The sequence below is a fragment of the Oryctolagus cuniculus genome, chromosome 16, assembly GCF_964237555.1.
Source record: "Oryctolagus cuniculus chromosome 16, mOryCun1.1, whole genome shotgun sequence".
In the NCBI taxonomy this organism is placed as follows: Eukaryota; Metazoa; Chordata; class Mammalia; order Lagomorpha; family Leporidae; genus Oryctolagus; species Oryctolagus cuniculus.
The window spans coordinates 67260650-67283926 of record NC_091447.1 but is presented as its reverse complement, the minus strand read 5'-3'; the positions used below and the strand labels follow the sequence as shown (position 1 = coordinate 67283926).

Sequence of the window (23277 nt, the reverse complement as noted above, 5' to 3'; positions counted from 1 at the left end):
TGGGGACTGGGCACTGTGGCTCAGTTCCAGGCCCGCCTCCCCCTGGCCCCTGCACCTGCCCTGCCTTTATGTTCACCGTGGTCTCCATCCAAGGATGCCACTGTCACGACCCTCCCCATGACCCCCCCCCATGTCCCTTCTCTTTCACAGCCCAGCCAGGCATGGGAGGTTGGGGGGTGGGGCTGCAGATGATACTCACTGGGTCACCGGGGGCTCCTTTGGGGCCAGGGAAGCCCCTGGGACCAGCTGGCCCCTCTTTTCCCAGGGGCCCTGGTGGGCCCAGCTCCCCCTGCAGGACGACAAAGGGAGGAAGATGGGAGGCCGCTGCATCTGGTGAGGGGACCCCCTCCCCCAGGGATGATCAGAGCCCCGAGGTGGTGCGAGGGCCATTGAGGGGATTTGGGGCCATTCATGGTGAGACCCCCCACCATGGGCTGGGTCTCACCTTGGCGCCTTCTCTGCCTTCCAGGCCCGGAAGACCTTGCTCTCCAGGTGGCCCTGGAGGACCTGGGGGGCCCCTCTCCCCCAGAGGCCCAGCTTCTCCTGTCTTTCCCTGTGGAGGGGGGAAGGGCTCATTTTGAATGGGGGGGGCGGGGATGGTCAAAGATGCAGCTCCCCCACTACCACCAAATTCTCTCCCAGCAGGTGCAGTACAGGGCGGGGAGGGGGAGGGAGAAGAGGGATGGAGAGGGAGAAGAGGGAGGGAGAGGGAGAAGAGGGAGGGGGAGAGGGAGGGGAAAGAGGGAGGAGTCCACTCTGACCTGGGGCCCTAGGACACCAGCTGGTCCAGGCGGGCCTGTCTGACCTTGGAAGCCCTGGAGAGAAAATTAATTAATGAATAGAGGGTTTCACACAGAGGGGGGGAAGGTGGGGGCCTACTAGGGTCAGGGATTCAAGGTCAAGCAGTCACTCACCAATTCTCCTCTCTGTCCGGGGTGCCCCGGTCGCCCGTCTTTCCCCTGGGAACCCTGGAGGACACCATGCAAGCACAGGCATGAAGCCTTGCCCTTCCCCAGTCCCCCTCCCACCCAACCCCCCAACCAGGGGCTCCCCAGTCACTCACGGGAGGGCCCTTAGGCCCAGGGAATCCCGGGGGGCCTTGCAGACCAGGGAGGCCCTGAAATGGAGGCAGAAGGTGTTGTTTCACCCCCCGGCCTGCTCCCTGCCCCCAGAGCCCCACAGAATGACCCTGAGAGCTGGCAGCTATTAGGCACCTACTGCATACCAGGCAGAGGGTGGAGACTCCCCAGCAGTCATTTGCCTTTGGGGTGAGGACTGTGGTAACGCTCACTTTACAGAGGAGGAAACGGAGGCACAGAGCGGTTAAGCCACTTGCCCAACGTCACACAGCGAGCTAGGACTTGAACTTGTTGGTCTCGCGTGTCAGAGCTGGGCTCTCTCAGCTGTGCTAGGTCGCCCCCGCCCTGGGTTTGTCCTCCACTCAGAATCTCACACACAGGGCAGGTGTCTGCCTGACAGGCGGTTAGGCACTCTCATCCCACGCTGGAGAGCCAAGGTTCTAGTCCTAGCTCCAGCCCCTGACCCCAGCTTCCCGCCAATGCACACGCTGGGTTCTGGCCACCCTCATGGGCGATCTGGACTGAGTTCCAGCTCCTGGCTTTGGCCTGGCTGTTGCAGGCATCTGGGGAGCTGCCGCTCGCTCTCTCTGCCTCTCAGATTAAGGGGGTGCAGAGAGAGAGGCGGGCATTTGCTCTTGGGATGCCCATATCCCGTATCCGAGTGCCTGGCTTGGATCTCAGCTGCTCCACTTCTGACCCAGCTCCCTGCTGGTGCACGTGGGGAAGCAGCAGTGGATGGCCCAAGTGTTTGGGTGCCTGCCACCCACGTGGGGGTCCTGGATGGAATCCTGGGCTCCTGGCTTTAGCCTGGCCCAGCCCTGGCCATGGCAGCCATCTGGGGAGTGAACCAGTGGATGGAAGACCTCTCTCTCTTGCCCTCTCTCTCTGTAACTCTGCCTTCCAAATATATAAATCAATCATTTTAAGAAAATAACTGCAATGTAAATAAATAATAAATTTCAAAGTGCACCCTCAGCCCCTCACTCACCTTTTCTCCAGGGACACCGGGGGCTCCATCCTGGCCCACGTCACCCTAGGACAGAGCGAAGGTGACTCAGGCCCCAGAACACACTCACCTGGGAGGGACTCGGGGCAGAGAGGGGGCTTGGGTGAGCCTGGGACAAAGGAGCTGCCTGGGGGCCTTGGCCACTGGCCCCTTACCTTGGGACCTGGCTGCCCCGTAGCCCCTGGCTGTCCCCGCTCCCCACGGGAGCCCTGAAACAGAAAGAAGACAAAAGATCAGAAGTGAGAGGGGAGCCTAGAGGGTAGGGCCACAACCTCCCAAGTCCTCTCCTTCCACAGCCCCCTCCTGCTTCCCCCACCAGGGACACCAACATAACCCAGACCCACTGTCCTGCCCGCCCGCCGTCTCCCCGCGCCGCCCCCCTGCATGTTCTTACTGGTGGTCCTCGCTCTCCTTCTAGCCCCGGCTGCCCTGCTTTGCCCTGCAAAACGAATTGGGCGAGAGAAAGCGGAAGAGAGCTAGGGTGCAGAGGGGTGACACAAGCCCAGCGGTGCTCTGCTCTGCAGGCCAGAAGTTTCCTGTGTCTCACTCATTCACACACACACACACACACACACACACACACATGCACACGCCCAGCACCGGCACCCACAGCCAGCAAAGGTCACAGACGCACCCTTGCACATCGAGCACACCGACAGAAGCCCAACCCACAAGCTTGCTCGCCCGCATGGACACACGATCGTCACACATCGCCGCCTGCCATTGTGCCACGCCTTTGGAGGTCCGCAGCCCGAGGGTGACACGCAGCCAATGCATGCCTTGCACGTGGTGCAAACACGTGCGTGCGTGGATTCACAGGAAGGCCCTGACCAACATGCCACTGTCCGTGCAGTCACAGTGGCCACTGGCCCGGCTACAATACATACAAAGCAACACACACATGGGCCCATGGATACAGAGCACTGAGAGTGCCACACACACGTAGGCACCTGTGTATGGCCACGCAACACGCAAGCAGGCAGAAGCCCCAGGCTGCAGCCCGAGGGCTCTGCATGGAAAAGCACAGGAGACAGACATACACGAGAGTGTTCGAAAATGCTCGTGCAAAACGGAGGTCAACGTAAAAAAAGCAGACAAGTGTTGAAATCCACGCACAGGAGAGTTCTTCAAAATGTTCATGGAGGTGCAGGCATTGCACAGCAGAGTGCCTGGGGCTGGAGTCCCAGATCTGCTTCCAATTCCAGCTCCCTGCTCACGCGCACCCCGAGAGCCAGCAGGGAGGGCTCAAGCACTTGGGTCCCTGCCACCCATGTGGGAGACCCGGATGGAGCTCCTGTCTCTTGGCTCCTGATGGGCTCGGTCCTGGTTGTTGTGGGCATTTGGGGAGTGAGCCAGTGGATGGAAGACTCTCTCTCTCTCTCTCTCTCTCTCTCTCTCTCTCCCTCTCCCTCTCCCCCTCTCTCTCTCTCTCTCAACTTTCAAATAAATAAAAATGTTTAAGTTCATGGAAAACATATTTTGAAAACTATGGATGGATTTCAAAAAAATCTCTGCACCAAAGCAAACATCTTTTCATCCATTGCCCACAAACTTTTAACGCCCCTCGCTCATGTGTGTTCATGGCACACGCAGTCACACAGCAGCAGTGACCACCGCCATGCACCCTGCACTGCACACAGGGGCATGTGTGCACACAAATGCTGCCAGGCACATACACAGCCACCTTCATGCACAGCACACGCTGGTCCCCTCGAGCCAACTGCTCCTCCTGGCTCACCACTTACCCGCTTCCCTTTCTCTCCTAGTGGGCCCAGGGGCCCAGGAAATCCAATGGATCCCTAAATGGAAAGAATCCAAGAGAAGAGAGGGGATGAGGAGTAGGCAGAGAGACAGAGGGACAGAGTGAGCACCCATCTGCTGCTTCTCTCCTCACATGTCCACAGGGCCAGAGCTGGGAGTCAGGAACTCAATCCACATCTCGAGTAAGGACTCCATGCATTTATAAAAGTCGTGATGGGATCGAGCACTTGGCTTAGTGGTTAAGTCGTCCATTGGGACACCCAAGCCTGGGTTAGAGCCCCCAGGTTTTCTGCTCCCTGTTCCAGCTCCCTGCTAATGTGCACCCTGGGAGGCAGCAGGCGATGGCCCAAGTACTTGGGTCCCTGTCACTCACATGGGAGACCCGGACTGCACCCCTGTTGCAGGCATTTGGGGAACGAACCAACCCATGAGACCTCCCCCTCTCGAATAATAATAAAAGATGTATATCAAAATTAAGTGGACAAAAAAAATCTAAGAAGTAACTAGAAAACTGCTATCAAATTAGATGTGGACGAGATAACTACACCAGTAGCTCAACAGGACAAAACTCAAATCCCTTCCCAAATGTCTTTAAGTTGCTGCTCTCCTTGACATAAACAGAACCGAGAAATTACCCATGAGGTAATGTGGGTGTGGATTAGGGAGAAAGATGAATTTTGTTGGTGTCCTCATCCATCAAACCACTGGCAAGCAAATGTATGTTTCGTTTAAGAACATTTTGTCGCAAGCTATAATTAATCCAAGATATGGAAGATAAGTGTTTTTCATGATTCTCCCCCTTCACTGACTTGGTTAATAAGCACATCTCAGTCATACTCAATAAGAAGGATCCGAAATTTTCCCCATCATCATCAGCTTGATTGGGTCGGTCCTCCCGGTCTCTCCATTTTGCGGGTGAGAAAATGAGATCCAAGGAGGGGGCAGGTGAGGATGCACTGCTTGGGACGCCTGCATCCACACTGCAGCACCTGGGTTCGAGTCCCGGCTCTGCTGCAAGTTCCGACTCCCTGTTGGTGCACACCCCGGGGGGTGGGCGTGATGGCTCCGGTGGGAGACCCAGATGGAGCTAGCTCCCAGATCTTGCCTTCAGCCTGACCCAGCCCCAGCTGTTTGGGGCATGAAGGGAGTGAACCAGCAAATGGGCAATTTTCTCTCTCTCTCTCTCTCTCTCTCTCTCTCTCTCTCTCCTCCGTTCAAATAAATAAAAATAAACTTTGTAACAATAAAAGGATCTCAAGCGACATAGTAGAAAGGAATGACTTGCCCAAGTGCACTGAGCAGGTAAGAGCTGAACGTCTGAGCCCAAGCCTGCCTGATGCCAAAGCCCGTATCCTCCCAGTGACCACAGAGGGGGCAGCTCACCCCTGAGGTCACAGCCAGGAGCCTTGGATGTTCATCCCTGGCCCCTGCCCCGCCCAGCCCCAGTCCCCCAGCCTCTTACCTTAGGGCCCGGACGTCCGGGGTACCCGGGGAGACCTGGCACCCCCAGCTTGCCCTGCAGAGAGATTATGGGGCAAAGTCAGAAACTGCAACCCAGAAGTCTGGAAAGAAGGCCAGCGGGGGAGGGGAGGAGGGAAGCAGAGTGAGCCTGGGGCCGGCACTCAACCCCTGCAGGCCTATTTTCTCATCTGGAAAATGGGGCCAGTGGGTTAAGCTGCCATTTGCGGTGCCAGCATCCCACATCGGAGGGTCGGTTTGAGTCCCGGCTGCTCCACCTCTGATCCAGCTCCCTGCTAATGTGCCTGGGAAAGCAGCAGAGGATGGGCCAAGCTGCCCATGCCACCCACGTGCGAGGTCTGGATGGAGTCGCTGGCTTCGGCTTGGCCCAGCTCAGGCCATTGTGGCTATCTGGGGAGTAAACCAGCAGATGGAAGATTGACATTTCTTTCTCTGTGTCTCTCTCTACCTCTGCCTTCCAAGTAAATCAATCTTTCTTTAAAATGCCTGTTGCATGGGATGGCTCTGAAATGCTGAGCTGAGAAAGATGACAGCGAGAGGGGCCACCTCCTGGGGTCAGAGGTGAAAGGGCAGAGGGCAGAGGCAAATGGCTGGAGAACACCTGGGCTGCAAGCCAGGAAGGGGGGAGGGGCGACCAAGGCTCATTCACCTTCTCTCCAGCTGCACCTGGGGGACCTTCCTCACCGGGCAGCCCCTCCGGCCCCTTTGGGCCCTCAGGACCGTCCTCTCCACGAGGACCTGGGGGTCCAGGCTGCCCCTGGAATGGGGAAGAGAGGCCCTGGTATCAGTTCTTGGTCCTTCCCGCTTCCTGGAGCCCTCGCCCACCCCCTGCCTGTGTCCCCAAGCCCCCCAGACCTCACGACCCCTCATCCAGAGCTTGTCCTACCCGATCGCCTTTGAGGCCCCCGTCACCCTTGAAGCCAGGGAAGCCGTCCTCTCCCTGGAAGATGGGGGTTGGGGGGAGCAGAGACAGGTCAAAATCAAGGTCAAAGTCAAGGTCTCGGGGAAGGGAAGGGCCACATGAGGGGGGCTCTCCCTGCCCCTCCAAGGAATCTCTTCCCTTCTCACCTTCTCGCCTTTCTCTCCCTGGACACCCCGATTGCCAGAAGTACCCTAAAGAATAAAAAATAAATAATGAATAAACCAGCCAGAACAGTCCCAAAAGGATGCTGGAGCAGAGCGGGCTGGGGGCAGCCTCAGAGGAAGTGGTCTTCCCCAGGAATCTGCCAGCGTGGGATGCACTCGCCCCTCCCCGCCTCCCCCCACCCCCTCCCGGATTGGCAGCCTCCCAGGGTCTTCAGAATGGGAGTTGTAAAGGGAAGGCCAAATTTCCAAGTAATTCATTCCCATCTCCCGGGGACACTGTGTGCACAGTTCCTCCTGGCAAGAGAGAGAGGATGAACAGACCTCCTTCTGAAGGCAGAGAAATGTGTCCCCATTGAGCCTGGCAACAAGGCAACTCTGTGCTTGGTGACAAGGAGCCTGCTCAGGGCGGGCTTGGATGCCACTCACACCAAACTCGGGAAACTGCTCTTGGCCACAACCCAGCTGAGCTCAGCGGCCACAAAGGAAGTGCACTTGGATACAATGTAGCAATGTGTTCGGCCACTGTCGCAGCCGGCTCCTGCTAGGGGTCATTCACTTGACCACGATGATGTCTCTGAACTTGGCTACAATTGTTCTCTGCCCTTGGGGCGGATGGAAGTGGACTCAGCTACAGCCTGGGAGTCCATATCCACAGTTGTTCATAGGCTCCAACTACAATGTTATTAGGTTGCCAACAACACAGGTGCTGACGACAACCATTCCACCCTGTCCTGAGGGATGCGGGGAACAAGACTCCCAATGTCTACCTGACACTTGCCTAGTGCTGGAATACCTGTATGGTGGCTTTTTCCTGCCCACAAATGCCTATGCCAAAGATGAGCTTCTGAATTAGGCACAGTAAGAGATGGACAATAGCTACTAATCAAATAGACGCATGGGGGCAGCACAGAAGACACCACTTGGGATGGTCACACCCCACCCTGGAGGACCTGGGTTCAAGTCCTTGCTCCACTCCAGATTCTGGCTTCCTGGGACACACACCCTAGAAGCAGCAGGTGATGGCTCAAGTAGTTGAGTTCCTGGACTGAACTCCAGGCTCCCAGCTTCAGCCTGGCCCAGGCCCCAGCCCTTGTGGGCATTTTGGGGGTGAATCTATGGATGGGAGCTCTTTTTCTCACTATCTCATTAAATAAAGCATTTTTCAATGTATGGAAAATGCATATTATGAAAAAACTGCATGGATTTCGATTGTTTGCATCAAAATGAGCTTATCTTTTAATTCAAACTTCTAGGAACTTTTTGAAGCACTCTCGTCCAGTAAGCTCTTGGTATCTGCAGGCTCTGTGGCCACAAAGTGCACCAACCACAGGTTGGAAACATTCCAAAAAATCTCGTCTGGGTTTGGCATTGCGGTGCCGTGGGTTAAGCCACTGCCTGCGACACCCCATTATCGGAGGACTGGTTCAAGCCCTAGCTGCCCGACTTCCGATCCAGCTCCCTGCTAATGCACCTGGGAAAGCAGCAGAGGATGGCCCAAGTGCTTGAGGCCCCGTATGCATGTGGGAGCCCTGGATGGAGCTCCAGGCTCCTGGCTTCACCCTGGCCCCACCCTAGCCTTTGCAGGCATCTGGGGAGTGAACCAGCAGATGGAAGCTCTGTGTCTCTCTTTCTCCCTCAAATACTTTTTTTTTAATTCAGATTTCAATCCTAAAAAAAATAATAATAATAATACCAAAATATACGGGGGGACGTGTGCAGCTTCTGTGTAAACCCTACAGTATCTTGGGTGAGGAACTTGAGTGGAGTTTGGTATCAGAAGGCTGGCGCTGGGCTGGAGGAAGGGCCAAATCATCGCCAAGACCCAATCCTCGCTCCCCTACAGCTTGCCTGGCCGGCTGATTCCTCTCCCCACACATCCAGAAATGCCTTTTCTTTTCCTGTTCCTCTCGTAATTCTTGAGCTAACCTGGGTTTAATTTACTCACGGTCAACGCTCCCCTAAATACAGAGTGCAACAAGCAGGAAAGAAAACAACCCTGGTTCAGCAGGAAGACGGGCAAGGGCTCCACACAACGATATAATGAAGATTCCACCTGCCCTTGTGTGCAGTAAGAAAGCTGCACCCTCAAAGCCAATGCCAAGGAATCACCTTGCCTGAGTGTCACCTACCTTCACGCCTCGAGGGCCCGGGTAGCCGGGAGGACCTGCCGACCCCGCTGGGCCCTGAGAGGAACAGAGGGTCAGTGCCAGCCCCGCCTTCCCCCTCCCCACCCCCAGGGTCCTCGCCACACTCAGAGTCCAGGCTCTGCCCTCATCACTGGCCCAGCCTCCCTCTTAGTCACTCACCTGGGACCCCTTCTCTCCCGTGGGGCCCTCCTGGCCCGGGTGACCCTGGGAAAGAAGCCTTGTAAGTGATCAATCTTAGCCACCTGTGCCCCACCCCCCGGCTCCAGGTGCTCACCGGAGGACCGTCAGCTCCTGGGGGGCCCTGAATGCCTGCATTTCCAGGAGGGCCCTGAAAGGAGATGAAAGATAGGGGGAGACGGGGGTCTCAGGACCCTGGAGCTCCCCCCAGGAATAGCTCTGCTCAGAGAGAAGGAGCCATGGCACTGCCCAGGAAATCTATCCCAGCTCGGCTCAGACTTGCTGTGTGACCCTGGGCAGCTCCCTTGCCTTCTCTGAGTCTCAGAACTCCTCTGCCTCTGGGAGGGCTGAGAAGGGACGCAAAACAGTTGTGAGATGGGCTGGGCACTTGGCACAGTGGTCAGGACACCTGCTTAGCACCCAGGACACCTGCTTCTCTCATCTGAGGGCCTGGGTTCGGGTCCCCACTTCACTCCTGATTCCAGCTTCCTGCTCCTGCGCACCCTGGCAGGCAGCAGAAGACGGCCCAGTCCTCGGGTTCCTGCCACCCACATGGGAGGCCTGGACGGAGCTCCTGACTCCTGGCTTCAGCCTGGTCTGACCCTACTGTGGGCATGTGGGGAGTGAATCAGTGCTTGCTCGCTTTCTCTCTCTCTCTCTCTCTCTCTCTCTCTCTCTCTCTCAAATATATTATTTTAGTTTTTAATGATTTATTATGTATTTTATGAAAAACTAGAAGAGTTCAAAGTCTCCCAACATGAAGAAATGATCACTGTTTAAGGAGATGAAATACCGATTATTCCGATTTGATCATTACACATTGTATTCATATATTGAATTATGACACTGTATCCCCATAAAAAATGACCCAGAAAGAAAAAAGAAAGGAAACTGTATATTTTTAAAAGTCTAAGGTCAGGAACTGGTGCTGTGGCTAAGCCTCTGCCTGCTGGACACTGGTTCAAGTCCTGGCTGCTCCTCTTCCCATCCAGCTCTCTGCTATGGCCTGGGAAGGCAGTGGAGGATGGCCCAAGTCCTTGCGTCCTTGCATCCACATAGGAGACCTGGAGGAAGCTCCTAGCTTCAGATTGGTCCAGCTCTGGCCATTGTGGACATTTGGGGAGTGAACCAGTGGATAAAGACCTCTCTCCCCATCTCTCCCTCTCTGTCTGTAACTCTGCCTCTCAAATAAATACATTTAAAAAAAAAAAGTGTAAGATCATAGGGAGTTGGGACCAGAAATGGTGACAGAAAGCCCAGGATCACAGAGAAGTGGAAACGGGGGGGTGGGGGGGGACGCTGAAGTTTGTGCAGGAAGGGGCCTGATTGCTAGGAGAGACGGGGACAGACGTGCAGAGGAACAGAGCCCAGGCCACTGGGCGCAGAGAAAGGAGGCCCCCCAGGCTCTTGGGGATACCACGGACAGCGCTTCTCTGGGGTTCTCTGCTCGCTGATGATAGCCCCGTCACGAGTGGCCCTCGGTGAGGGTCTGCCTCTTGCAGCAGGGACTGTGATGTGACCGTTTATCACCAGCCACAGATCACTAAAGGGGCCCAGGGCGGAGGGCGCTTCCTGGCCACAGGGCTGAAGGAAGACCTAGGAAGGTGAGGGCGGCCAGAGCTGTCACTCACCTTCTCCCCAGGAGTCCCGATGAGTCCCTGGGGGCCGGGGATCCCCTGGGGACATAAAGAAAAGAGGGTGGGGGAGGTATGAGAGTGAAACAGTGGGCGCCAGGACTGCAGAGGCCAGGAAGGACCTAAAGCCTCCGCTGACCACAGCGTCCACCCCCGCCCTTGGGAACGAGAGTTCAAACCTGTGACCCTGGGTTTCCCTGCTGTCCTGGAGGGCCTGGCTCTCCCGGAGGACCCTGCAGAGAGAGAGAGAGAGAGAGAAGGGCTCATGGCATCGGGTGGGGGCGGGGGCGGTCAGTGGAGCTGACACAGGTGCACGTGGGAGTGGACAAGGGCACGAAGGGCCGCAGGGGTCAGCGTGTCCCAAGGGCCAGGGGTCAGAGGGCGGGCCACGTACCACATTGCCTTTGGCACCTGGAGCCCCGTCGCTTCCTGTGGCACCCTGGGGGGAGAGCAGGTGGGCGTGAGAGCAGGACAGGGGCCTGAGTATGAGACACCAGGGGGCACGGCTGGGGAAGCGAGCAGGCGGAGAAATCAAGCAAGAGAGATGGACGTGCAGCGGGGACCCAGGCAAGGAAAAGATGGGCAGGGGTGCAGAGAGCCCAGGGTGTTCTCACCGGGCGTCCGGGGGGGCCAGGGGAGCCTCTGGGGCCGATCAGTCCTCGCGGCCCCTGTGAAAGGGAAACAGCAGGTGCAGCCGCCCAGCCTCACCTCGGCAAGGCCCAGGAGCTGCGGGGCCTCTGAGAACTGCAGCCCAGGTTCTTCCCCTGCACCAAGGCCGGGCCTGAGCAACCCGGATACTCACCGGCTCGCCAGCCTGGCCAGTAGGCCCTGGAGGACCCTCCGCTCCCTACGGGAAGGCATCGTTACTTGGGGAGGGGACACACAAGGCTTGGAGAACTCACTCCCCTCATCTGGGCAGCAGAGGTCCCCAGGATTCTGGGAATCGAGCCCGAGGGGTTCCGTTCACACTCTTGACTCCTATCCTAAATCTGCAGCCCCGAATCTTACCTCCTAACGTCAAAGTATCCCCTGGTCCTCTCTCTTTTTTAAAATTTTTTAACCCTGAGGCCGGCGTTGTGGCATAGCGGGTAAAGCTGCTGCCTGCAGTGCCGGCATCCCATATGGGCACTGGTTCGAGACCTGGTTGCTCCACTTCCGATCCAGCTCTCTGCTATAGCCTGGGAAAGCAGTAGAAGATGGCCCCAGTGCTTGGGCCCCTACACTCGCATGGGAGACCTGGAAGAAGCTCCTGGCTCCTGGCTTCAGATCGGCACAGTTGCAGCCTTTGCAGCCAACTGGGGACTGGATCAGCGGATGGAAGACCTCTCTCTCTCTCTCTCTGCCTCTCCTCTCTCTGTGTAACTCTTTTAAATAAATAAATAAATCTTTTTTAAAAAAATCTGTTTAATCCTTTATTTGGAAGACAGAGGGCTCTCCTCGGCCAGTTCACTCCCCAAATGCCCACAATGGCCAGCGCTGGGCCAGGCCACAGCCAGGAGCCTGGAACTCAACGAAGGTCCCCCATGTGTGCATCAGGGACCAAGCATTTGAGCCATCAGCTGCTGCCTCCCGGGTTGCAGAGTGCAGGGAGCTGGAGCCAGGATTCAAACCCAGGCTCTCTGATGAGGGACATGGGCGCCCCCTCTGATGGTTTCACTGTGAAGAGAACACCCCCCCACACACCCCTTGAGCTGTCTGCCTGAGCCCGCCCTCTGCACCTGGGTGCCCTGGCCATCCAGTGCAAACCCTCGCCCTGCACCCAGCCCCTGAGCGCTCTCCAAGCCTCACTCACGGTCTCCATATCACCCCTAACTTCCTTCCAAACTCACCTTCTCACCATCCTCTCCCGGGGGGCCAGGTTGTCCCACATGGCCAAAGTCGCCCTGGAGTAGGGGACAGAGGGCAGTTCAGAGCAGAGTGGCACTGGTGAAGACCAGCCCCCCCCAGAAAAGGAGATGGGGTGAGGGGTGAGGGCTCAGACACGGGGCTCAGGGCTCACCCTGAGGTGGAAGCGTGCATCTTGGGAAGGGGCCTTGGGTCTGAAAGCAGGTCAACACACTCACCCTTTGGCCCTTCTCACCAGGCAGCCCCGGAAGGCCATCAAAGCCCCGGTCACCCTATCCAGAGAGACACCAGCTCAGCCCCGAACCCTTGACCCTGGTGAGCCACCCCCCAACCCCACCAACCCGGGTCCCAGTCCTGGCCACATCACCTACCTTAGGGCCTGTGTCCCCTGGGAGGCCCCGAGCTCCATCTGCTCCAGAGCGGCCCTAGGGAGAAAGCAAGCCCAGGGGTCAGGGACAGACCTGCCCTGTGCCTGTCTCTCAGCTTAGCACGTCAGCTTCGTCACCGTCACATCATCAGGACCTCTACCGCCACTCGAGAGCACCTTCCTTAGGTAGAGTCTTCCGTGTCCCATCTTAACCTCCCAAGTACACCTCAGACCCGCCCCTTCCTCTTTATCCTCAATGCTCTTTGTCTAGTTCAAGTCAGCCCCGTCACCGACTCCCAGAGTCCCTAGCTCCAGCCTCCGCTCGCTGCCCTGCGGCCGCCATAGCGTGGTCCTCCTGCCATTGACCGCCGTCTGGGGCTGTCCTGTCCAGCATTCCCTCCGATGAGCCGAACTTGTCTCGGGCACATAGGCTCTTCCTCACCTGTTCACAAGCCTCACTCCCACTGGCAAGACCTCCCCGATGCTACCCCCTGGCCCGATTCGCCGTCACACACGGGAACTGCCCGCCGCTGCCTGCTCTCAGTGTTCTGATCCCCCTGACGCCGAGCCCAGGTACCGAGGGATGCGTGCAGGGTGACCAGGAGACACTCACCATCTTGCCCTCTCTGCCAGGGGGCCCAGGGGGGCCCTGCAGGCCTCGAGGACCCTAGAAGAGTGAGAAAAAGAGGAAGGGAAGAAGACAGGATCACCCCTGAGGAAGGGCAGGGGTGTTCCCAGCCAGCACGTTTTCCCATGGCCCAGAGAGAAGACCCCTCCCACCCAGTCCTGTCCCCCCACCCCCGCTCATGGCCCCAGGCTCACCTGTGGCCCCATTTCTCCCATCTCTCCTTTCATACCCGGATATCCAGGGAGACCCTTGGAGGAGGAGAGAAGAGGGTGCAGTTGGAGGGAAGTGCCCCTTCTCCACGGTGTACCCCCTCCTCTGGGCAGGCTCCTCACTCACCACGGGGCCTGGACGCCCGGTGAGCCCCACAGGGCCGGGTGGACCTTTCATGGACAGCTGGAAAAACAGAGGGGAACAGAGCTTGAGTCTCCTACAAGATCCCCCAACCGAATGTGCCCCAGCCCCGTCTCTGTCTTGGTTTGCTCCTCTGCCACCTCCCCAGCCCCCTCACCTGAGCCTGCTGCAGCACTGCCTGGGCCTGGGCCTGCTGGAAGGAGACTGGAGGGCCTTTGAGGGAGCTGCCCGCAAACTGGAACTAGGGAACAACTTGTGGTGAGGGACGCTCCAAGGGGAAACCCCCTCCTGGGTCAGCCGCCAGCCGCCCCTCACGCTGCGCCACCCTCCCCCTCCTTACCGGCATCATGATCACGGTGCCTGGGGGACCCCGGATCCCATCCATGCCAGGGATCCCTGGGAGGCCAGCAGGGCCCTGGGGGGGGGGGGCAACACAGATGCATGGAGGCGGGAAGAAACAGAGAAAGATGGAGGCAAGGAGAGAGGCAGGGAAAGACAAGGAGATGGGAAGAGGGAGGTTCATGGCGGTCTCAGAGGTCTCAGAGGCAGACACCACAACATGGGAAGACCGGGGTTCGAGAAAGAGCCAGGAAGAGGACCAGACAGGGAACAAGCGTGCCCAAGACGGAAGAGGAAGAGGAGCCAACGGGCTGTTCCCAGACACCAGGAGGCAGTGCTGCCCCCACAATGAGACCTCCGCGCCCCCAAAACAAACCCTGCTCCCTCCAGAAGGATCCAGGGGGCGTCTCTTACCGGTAAGCCACGGTCCCCCGGGAATCCAGGGGGTCCAGGAGGGCCTCTGGGGCCAACCACCCCCTGTTATGGACAGAGCGACGGAAGTTACAGGAAGTGGGAGAGTCTGAGCCACGTGGACTTCTGACCCCAGACAGACCGCCCTTCCCTGCCTCTGAGCATTCCTGCTCCGCCCCCCAGCCCCCAACCCCCCCACAATGCGGTCTTGACCCACATCAACCCCTGACCTTCTACCCCACCCCCTGCTGAGTTATCCCTTGAGCCTCAGATGTCCAGTGACCTCCAGGACCCCAGGGGCTTAACCCTGACCAAGGGCAAGGTGGGAAGAGGGGAACTCAGCCAGTGCTCACCTGGGGTCCTGCGGCGCCGGGGGGTCCCTCGAACTGCTGTCCCTGCAGGGAGAAGAGAGGGTGAGCCGTGCCCCAGCCAGACCCCACAAGCCCCTGGCAGCGCCCCCCTCACCTGCTCGATCACCGCGGGTTCTCCTTTGGCTCCTTTCTCTCCAGTGCCCTGGGGTGGGAGAGAAGAGAGATGTGAGCCCACCACCCCCACTCACGCACACAGGGTCCTCTGCTGCCCTTGAGCAAGTCCCCCGCATCAGCCCAGCAATGCCCCGCAGGACGAGGCCAGAAACCCCAGACAGCCCCTCCCCCCTGGATGCGATGTGCCTCTTACTGCTCGGTGTTGAGCAACACACTGGACTCCTTTTTAACTGGTTCTTTTATTTATTGAAAGGCAGAGAGAGAGAGAGAGAGAGAGAGGGAGGTCTTCCATCTGCTGGTTCACTCCCCCACAAAAGCTTGGGCTGGGCCAAGCCAAAGCCAGGAGCCCAGAGCTCTATTCTGGTCTCCCACGTGAGTGGCAGATGCCCAAGTGTTTGAGTCATCCCTTGCTTGTTCCCAGGATAAGCATCAGCAGGATTGGAAGCTGCTTTAGAAGTGAAGCAGCATCCGCTTAAACCAGGACCAACCCCAGCAGCTGCTTAACCGGCCTCAACGCCCACCCCAACTGGCTTAATTCTTAAGGCCAGTTATAGGGTCAGCTATGAAGCGGGTGGGCAAATGACAACTGTAAGAGGGGACTTCAGGGGCCAGTGTCTGGGGCAGTCGGTTAAACCATGGCCTGCAACACCGGCATCCTCTAGCCGAGGGCCAGTTTGAGTCCAGCTGCTCCACTTCCAATTCAGCTCCCTGCTAACGTGCTGGGGAAAGCAGTCCAAGAGCTTGGGCCCCTTTCCCCCACGTGGGAGACCTGGGTGGAATTCTGGGCTCCTCCTGGCTTTGGAGGAGCCACACCATAGCCTCAGCCATGGCAGCCACTTGGGGGAGTGAACCCATGGATGGAAAACCTCTCTGTCTCTCTCTCCCTCCCTCTGTCACTCTGCCTTTCAAATAGATAAATAACTAAATTTTTTTTTTTAAATAGGGACTTTGGAAAGTTTGTGGAAATGAAACTAAAAGCTGGGTGTATTTTGGGGCAAACATTCTTGAAGTCCATGCGTAGTGTTTTCATAACGTACATTTTCCACGAACTTTTTGAAAGCCCTTCACAAAGGGTTTTCACATGAAGAGGAATGAGTTCAGACAATGCTTCGTATAGAACAGGCGATCAGAATCAGTGAGTTACAACCGCTCACCCTGTCCAACACCAAGGCTTGAACCCCAGACCCCGTCTCTGACCGCGTTCCTCCCCTAGGGAATTCTATGCAATGCCTTGGCCAGAGACACCATCTCTCCACTGATACGTCTCAAGTCTTTATTTCCAGCTTTTATTACCTCCAATGAACTCCAGAATCTTCTAAGCGGACTGGCTTGGTATCTCCAATGTGGACGCCCAACAGGTGTTGCTAATTTAACCCTCCCACAATGAGAGCGTGGACTCACACCTGGTTCTCTAGGGCGCCCCCCCCCCATCTTACTCAGTGGTGCCACCAAGGCATCTGTCTTCCCCAGCTCCAGCTCTAAGACTCCCAAATATGGATTCCCTGGCCCCTCTCCAATCTGGACTGTGGGATTCCCTGCTGTCTCTCTGGCTCCCCCTACTGTCCATATACCACTGAGCAGGCAGAGGGAGTTTTGAAAGCGCCAACTCAGATCCCTTTCGCGTGGCTTCTTCCCGCTTAGACTAAAAGCCAAACACATCACCCTATCCACAGAGCCTGTCACATTGTCACGATTGCATTTTTCAACTGTACTGGGTGATGCAAGAGCGTTCAAGGCCAATAGAAGTCAAGAAAGAGAATGGGGGTCCCATGTGGCTCCAGGTAGGAGTCCCTTCTTCTGCACCTAGGGCAGCCCCCCAAGACTTACAGGGAAGATCTGGAACTCGGTCAGAGATGGCTGCTCTGCTGCCTTGAAGTCAGGGCCCATGGTGGGGCCACCTCCTTCCTCTTTGTCATCTTCATCTTCGTCTGCCTCAGTCTCTGGGGTCCCCAGCTCATTTCCACTGTCAGGGTCCAGGGTCTCCTGTAGGCATTGGGGCACACGGACGTTTCCTCCACATTGCCTGCAGCCCCTCACCCCTGGGCCTCCCTCCTGCAGCTCCATCCACTTCCTGCTGACCTCTACGATGGTGACGTTGTGACTGACAGTCACAATGGTGGTGGCAGCGGTGGCCAAAGGTGTGGGCGTTGGAAGCAGATTCGGAGCTGGTGTCTCTGTCTTAGGAACTGCCGTGGACGTCTGGAGCCAGGATGGAGGGGGTATCAGATCTGGGACCGGGCCGATTAAGACAAACAGGAGGCAGAGGAGGACACAGGCCTTGCCCTCTCACCCCCACTCTGGGGAGAGGGACAGAGAAGGATTCCCAAAGACATCTGAGGCCCATGGAGACCTAGGAGTGGTCTTGGACCATGGACGCCAGCAGGGGGCGCTATTGTATATGGAGGAGGCGCAGAGCTGGGCCAGCCCAGAAGGCCTGGAAGGCAGCTAGCAAGGCTGGCCCCAGAGCCCAGGGGTCAAAGTCAAGGTCAGACTCCCAGAGCCTGACCCACATGTCCTGTGCCAAAACAGAGTTCAGTGGTCAGCCAGCCAGGCCACAGTCAGAGAGGGAGGGGCAGTTCCTTCTGGGCTGGACAGCTGCAGAGGAACTGGGTCAAGGCGGAGGAAGAGGGTGGGGGCCCAGGTGAGGGTCAGGGACCGAGAGAGCAGCTGCGGAAGAACACACTATTCCTGGTGTCCGCGTTCTAGACCCACAAGGTATACGTTGCGGCCAGTGATCTCTCCAATCAAGGACCCCAAGACCCATACCAAGGACCCTCACCCAGCGACCCACCAACAAATGACTCCCACCAGTGAATCTGTTATTCCTACAACCAGTGACTCCTACCAACGGCCCCAACCAATTAACTTCTAGCCAATGACCCCAACCCGTGACAACCCTCTTACCAAAAGCACTAACTAGTGATCCTTCAATGAATAAGCCCAACCAATAAACACTACTCAGTTACTCCCCAACCAATGATCCTCCTGCAAAAAATCCCCAAAACTGAGCCCAACAAATGCTCACCAACCAAAGACCCCACAAACAGTAATCCGCGAACCAGTGGCTTTCTAACTGATAACCCATCAGGGACTCAAACTAATGAACCCATCCGTGACCACCCAAAAATCACCCTGTACTGACTCCAAGTTATAATCCCAATAGTCCTTGCAATTGATGATTCTCCAAACAACTCCCCACCTAATGGCCCTCAACCATTAACCCTAAATGAGGGGCACCACCAAGGGGCTCCATCAATGACCTCCAACAGTGAACCCCAACAAGCAATTCCCCCAATATTGACCCCAGTTAATAACTCCCTCAGTGATCTCCAATCAGCAATGCATACCAGCAAGGTCAAATAGGGCCCTCAATTTGTGACTCCCCCAATGAAAAACCCTGACCAATGGCCCCAACCAGTGCTCCCCATACTAACCAATGATTCCCACCATTCACTCCAGCCAGGGATGTCCCCTTAAATAGTAGCCCTTACCAAGAATGCCCTACTAAGAAGGTACTCAACTGGGTACCTCCTTGCATTCTCTCTAAGACTGGGGGTTGGGGGCACAGAGATGGAAGATCTCATAAGACAGGACCACCCGCTACCACCACCATGGTCGTCCATCAGCTGAGATAAGCCAGAGTTCAAGGATTGGCAACCAGAGCAAAGACCATGGACGAGGGGCCAAGATCAGTGGGAACCGGAGGCCGGAAGAGAGAGGTGCAGGTGCCTTACCTGGTTCTCCAGGGAGCCAGGAGGTGGACTCATGGTCAAGGTCTCCTGATTCTTCTTCTTTCTGCCCTTTCCCTTGCGACCTCGCCCCTTCTTCCTGCCTTTCCCCTTCCCCTTGCGTCGAGGAGGAGGAGTTTCCGGCTCACCCTGGGGGGCCTGGGAAGAGGGTCCCGCTCAGGCCAAGAGCATCTGCCCAGTGCAGCCCCACTGCCCGGGCCAGCAGCAGCCACAGTGACATGTGGTCCAGCAGGGGGTGTCTTTGGGGATCAAGGACAACCACAACCACCTGACCTGGATGTCAAGGCCACTCCCGCCTGGGATGTATTTGAAGTGAGGGGTCACTCTGCCTTGAATCTGGGGTCGGAGGTTGCACAGTCCCATGTATAAGAGTCAGAATCCACTCCCTCCCGGGACCTGGAGCCAGGGGTGACTCAGCCTGTGACCTCAGGTCGGGAGGAATGCAGCCAGACGCTCACTCACCCCTGTGGTTGTGGGATCCAGGTTGTCACAGCCGGGGAGGTACTGCTCACAGGCCCGGAAGGCAGCCTGGGGATCTGGACTTATGAGAAGCTCCTGGATGTCTCCCTGGGAGAGGGAGGGAGTGGGGGAAGAGGCTGGGGGCTGCTTCTGGCCTGCATTTCCCAGCATAGCCCTGCCCCCCTCCTCCCTCCTTGGCACCCCACCCAGAGGCCCCTGAGTATATGACAGAACCACAGAGATTTGGTGGAAAAAGGGACGTAAAAGGTAAGCTTATTTGGTGCCGAACATTTTGAAATCCATGCATAGTTTTTTCATCATATGTGTTGCTCATGAACTTTTTGAAGACCCTTTTTTTTTTTTTTTTTTTTTTTTTTTTGGCCAGGCAGGGTTAGACAGTGAGAGAGAGGAGACAGAGAGAAAGGTCTTCCTTCCATTGGTTCACTCCCCAAATGGCCGCTATGGCTGGCGCTGCGCCAATCCGAAGCCAGGAGCCAGGTGCTTCCTCCTGGTCTCCCATGGGGTGCAGGGCCCAAGCACTTGGGCCATCTTCCACTGCACTCCCTGGCCACAGCAGAGAGCTGAACTGGAAGAGGAGCAACCGGGACTAATACCCGGTGCCCCAACCGGGACTAGAACCTGGGGTGCCGGCACCGCAAGTGAAGGATTAGCCAAGTGAGCCACGGCGCCGGCCTTGAAGACCCATCCTATGCATGAATTTCGATTGTCTGACACCAAGATAAACTTACCATTTCATTCTACTTTCTATAAGCTTTCTGAAATCGCCTCCTATAGGGAGAAGGTGACCCCATCACAGCCCCAATGACGTCTCTACTCCCTGCCACGAAGATCGGGGCAGATGCTACCATCGTGACACAAACCACACCCCGCAAAACTGCCCTACTCCAGGTGCACCTGTTTCCACACTGACAGGTGTGCAGTGAGCAGTCGCCGTGAACGGACACCAAGAAGTCTGTGGAAAAGGGGGTTTTGCCTCCCACGGTGCCCGTGGCTTCTCCGCCTGTGTCACTCCAGCCACACTTGCCCAGTGATTCTCACAGTAGCACATTTTATCCTCACTATCACTAGTGAGCCTTGGGGTGGATGTTTGGCCCAACTAATAAGATGTTCAAATCGGGCTGGGCGTTTGGCACAGCGCTGAAGATATCACTTGGGACACCAGCATTGCTTATTCAGAATGCCTGGGTTTGAGCCCTGGCTCTGCTTCCAATTCCAGCTTCCTGCTAATTCACACCCTGGCAGGCAACAGGGATATCTCAAGTGCTTGGGCCCCTGCCATCCACATGGGAGACCAGGATGGAATTCCAAGCTCCTGGCTTCAGTCTGGCGCAGCTTTGGCTGTTGTAAATATTTGAGAAGTGAACTAACAGATGGGCAATCTCTCTCTTTTTGTCTGAGTCAGCCTCTCTCTCTCTCTCCTCTCTTTCTTGCTCACTCACTCACTCTCTCTCCTCTTTGCCTTTCAAATAAAATAGATTACAATTTGGGGCATTTTTTTTTAACATACCCACATCCTGTATCAGAGTGCCTGGGTTTGAGTCTAGGTTCTTGCTTCTGACTCCAGTTTTCTGCTAAAGCACACCCTGGGAGGCAGCAGGTAATGGCTCAAGTGGTTGTGTCCCTGTCACCCACGTGGGAGGCCTGGATGGGGTTCCCAGCTCTCAGCTTTGGCCTGACCCAGCCCCAGCCATCGTGGGCATTTGGGAAGTAAAACAGCAAATGAGAGAACTCTGCCTCTTGGTCTCTCTTCCTCTCTCTCCTCATTCCTCAGCCCCTCAAACAAACTTAAATTAGGAAACATTTATCTTTTGGCATCAAGATTAACTTATCTCCCCCTTCTATTTTCCACAAACTTGTTGAAGCACCCCCCCTTTTGTGCCAGGTGCCCCTCCTGGTAGTAGTGGGGACCAGGAGGGACACTGGACAGATGAGGGTCTCTGGCCTCTGGGAGGTGACCCAGCAGTCACCAGTGTCGGCCATCACACCACAAACACATTAGTCGGATGACATCATGCCTCGCCAGCCCCCGATGTCTCAACAGCCCTGCACACTATCACAGCCACATCCTCCCCTCAGCACCCTGTACGGTCTAAAGGCTCTGCTGTGTCATAAGCCCAGGCCACAAGGACACACGGTGTTTCCTTCCCCCAGCTGCCCCATCAGAAGCTTGGATCATCCTCCTCATCTAATCCCCTCTGAAGGTCCAACCTAGAGCAGACAAAACTTCCCACCCCGCCCCTGCCTCTGCTTCCCCCGTCACTGAGCCCCTACCTCAAAAGCATCCTCCCCGGGGTCCTGGGTCCCCAGCACAGTGAGTCCAGCCGTGCTGATGAATCGAGGCCCCTGACCCAACACGGGGGGCCAAGGTTTGCAGTCAGCCACCAGGGTTACCGTCCCGCCATCTACACTGACTGCCACGCGGTGCCACCTGCAAGGAAGGGGTCAATGTTAGCATGGGTGCTTCTCACCGGCTCACCCCACCCCCGCCCATGGGGCTCCAGGCTCACCTGCCATCGGTGAGCTGCACCTGCTGAGGGAGGGAACTGAAGGAACCACCTAGGAGGCCCAGAGCCGGCCCCAGCGCCAGGCCCAGCTGCCGGGCCCCCTTCTCGTCGTAAATGGACAGAAGCACAGACTGGTTGGCCGGCTGGGCCCGCAGGGTCATCAGCATGGAGAAGTTCTCAGGAAAGTGCCCGTCTGGATGGGCAGAGGGGACGGCCACTCAGGACCCGCGCTTCCTCTGGGGTAGCCCGCAGCCCCTCTTGCCCCAACTCACCTGGGAAGAGCTGCAACGTGGGGGCACCCAGCACGCTGGCCCTGTCCACTCTAAAGGCCCGGTCGCCGTCGGGTGCCCTCTGGGGGCAAAAGCCAGGCCCCTCGGGGATCCCAGCCTGACCTCCGCGCACCCCCAGGGCCTCCAGCACATCCACAGGGTCAGCTGCGGAGAGAAGCCGGGGCACAGAGGGGCCGTGAGAACAGGCCTGGGACGTGCGGCCGCTGTTTGGGGTTTGTGGGGGGCTCAGCCACTGTGTTTATGACAAAGGAACCGGCCTGGGATCAGCATCTCCCCCCTCCCCCCCGCGCCATCCCACAGATGTTCCGGCTGGGCCACATCAGCCTGTTGACTTCTCTGGTTTTTTTTCCCCCTTGGTTTTTGGTGAGAAAAAAGCTGACCCAGTTCTAGGATGAATCAAAGCCTCCTGGCCTGAGCCCCAGAATCAAACTGTCCCCCTCTCCCCACCTCCCCCGCACCAGCTCCCTGGGGCTGCTTCCCGCACCCCGCCCCCTTGCCAGGGGAAACCCGCGTGGCGTGGCGAGGAGGGGCTCCGGGGGGGGGGGTGTCCTTCCCCCACCTCCTCTCTCTGACCACCATCACCCCTTGCCTCCTCCCTCTGACTAGCACCACCCCTCACCTCTTCTTTCTGACTTCTACCTTGCTCTCTGTCGCTGGTGACTTCGACCTGATTACTCTTTCTCTGACCATCCTCATTAACTGCTCTTTCTGGCTTCCCCCATTCTGATCTCCTCCGCCTGACCCCCAGCCTCCTCCCTCTGACTTCCCTTCTGACCTCCTCCATCTGCCTCTCCCAGTCTCCTCCTTCTGACCGGTGACCTCCCCGCTTTACCACTCATTCTGACCACCTCTTTCTGATAACCCCCTCCCTCGGACCCTCTCCCTCTCTCTCATCCCAGTACGGGAAGGGACTGGTCCGGCCCCAACAGATCTGAATCCAGGCCATCCACCAGCCCCACCCCAAGCAGCCAGGCCAGTGTTAAGTGGAACCACATGCTTCAAGTGAGGGCCAGCGGTGGAGGGACTTCTCAGCGTCCATCCCCTGACGGAGCCCATCCCCCGACCCTGGCCAGACTGGCCCACTAACCCCCTGACCCTGCCCCTTGGCAGGAGCCAGATGCTGCCGATGACCTCACCCTGGGGGTGGGTGTGCTAAACTCACCACTGGGAGCTGGGGTGGGGGTGGGGGCTTGGATGAGGGACCCCATCCCAGCTCCTCCTGGGTCAGAGCCCTCACTTTCCAAACTGCACAGGGCCCTGCTCCAGCCTCTGTGTCCCCTCTTGCCCAGAATTCCTTCTGCTCTCTCTCCCCTCCCACCCTCTCCCTGTCCCACTTTCTGTGCCTCTTTGCACATCTCCCTGTGTCCAACTCTGAATCAATCTCTCTCTCCCTCTCTGTATTTGATTTGTTCTCCCATCTCTGCCTCTTTGCACATCTCTCTCTCTCTCTCTCTCTCTC

At 57.2% G+C, this 23277-nt stretch overlaps 1 protein-coding gene across 1 annotated transcript in view; it reads right to left on the bottom strand.

The window, feature by feature from the left end:
• Positions 1-23277, bottom strand: part of COL5A3 (collagen type V alpha 3 chain) — a 38192-nt gene that overhangs the window by 12432 nt on the left and 2483 nt on the right. Inside the window, exons 2-40 of the mRNA XM_002722844.5 lie at positions 21801-21962; positions 21532-21721; positions 21296-21452; positions 19007-19111; positions 18530-18682; positions 16875-16994; positions 16623-16778; positions 14776-14823; positions 14664-14705; positions 14314-14376; positions 13901-13975; positions 13718-13801; positions 13546-13602; positions 13404-13457; positions 13195-13248; positions 12586-12639; positions 12433-12486; positions 12199-12252; positions 11172-11216; positions 10984-11037; positions 10764-10808; positions 10549-10602; positions 10367-10411; positions 8833-8886; positions 8718-8762; positions 8541-8594; positions 6394-6438; positions 6212-6265; positions 5975-6082; positions 5309-5362; positions 3831-3884; positions 2480-2524; positions 2241-2294; positions 2068-2112; positions 1064-1117; positions 915-968; positions 762-815; positions 446-553; positions 200-289 (exon numbers count right to left, since the gene is read on the bottom strand). Coding sequence (XP_002722890.3) covers positions 200-289; positions 446-553; positions 762-815; positions 915-968; positions 1064-1117; positions 2068-2112; positions 2241-2294; positions 2480-2524; positions 3831-3884; positions 5309-5362; positions 5975-6082; positions 6212-6265; positions 6394-6438; positions 8541-8594; positions 8718-8762; positions 8833-8886; positions 10367-10411; positions 10549-10602; positions 10764-10808; positions 10984-11037; positions 11172-11216; positions 12199-12252; positions 12433-12486; positions 12586-12639; positions 13195-13248; positions 13404-13457; positions 13546-13602; positions 13718-13801; positions 13901-13975; positions 14314-14376; positions 14664-14705; positions 14776-14823; positions 16623-16778; positions 16875-16994; positions 18530-18682; positions 19007-19111; positions 21296-21452; positions 21532-21721; positions 21801-21962 — 2897 coding nt within the window. The remainder of the gene's footprint in view (positions 1-199; positions 290-445; positions 554-761; positions 816-914; positions 969-1063; positions 1118-2067; positions 2113-2240; positions 2295-2479; positions 2525-3830; positions 3885-5308; positions 5363-5974; positions 6083-6211; positions 6266-6393; positions 6439-8540; positions 8595-8717; positions 8763-8832; positions 8887-10366; positions 10412-10548; positions 10603-10763; positions 10809-10983; positions 11038-11171; positions 11217-12198; positions 12253-12432; positions 12487-12585; positions 12640-13194; positions 13249-13403; positions 13458-13545; positions 13603-13717; positions 13802-13900; positions 13976-14313; positions 14377-14663; positions 14706-14775; positions 14824-16622; positions 16779-16874; positions 16995-18529; positions 18683-19006; positions 19112-21295; positions 21453-21531; positions 21722-21800; positions 21963-23277) is intronic.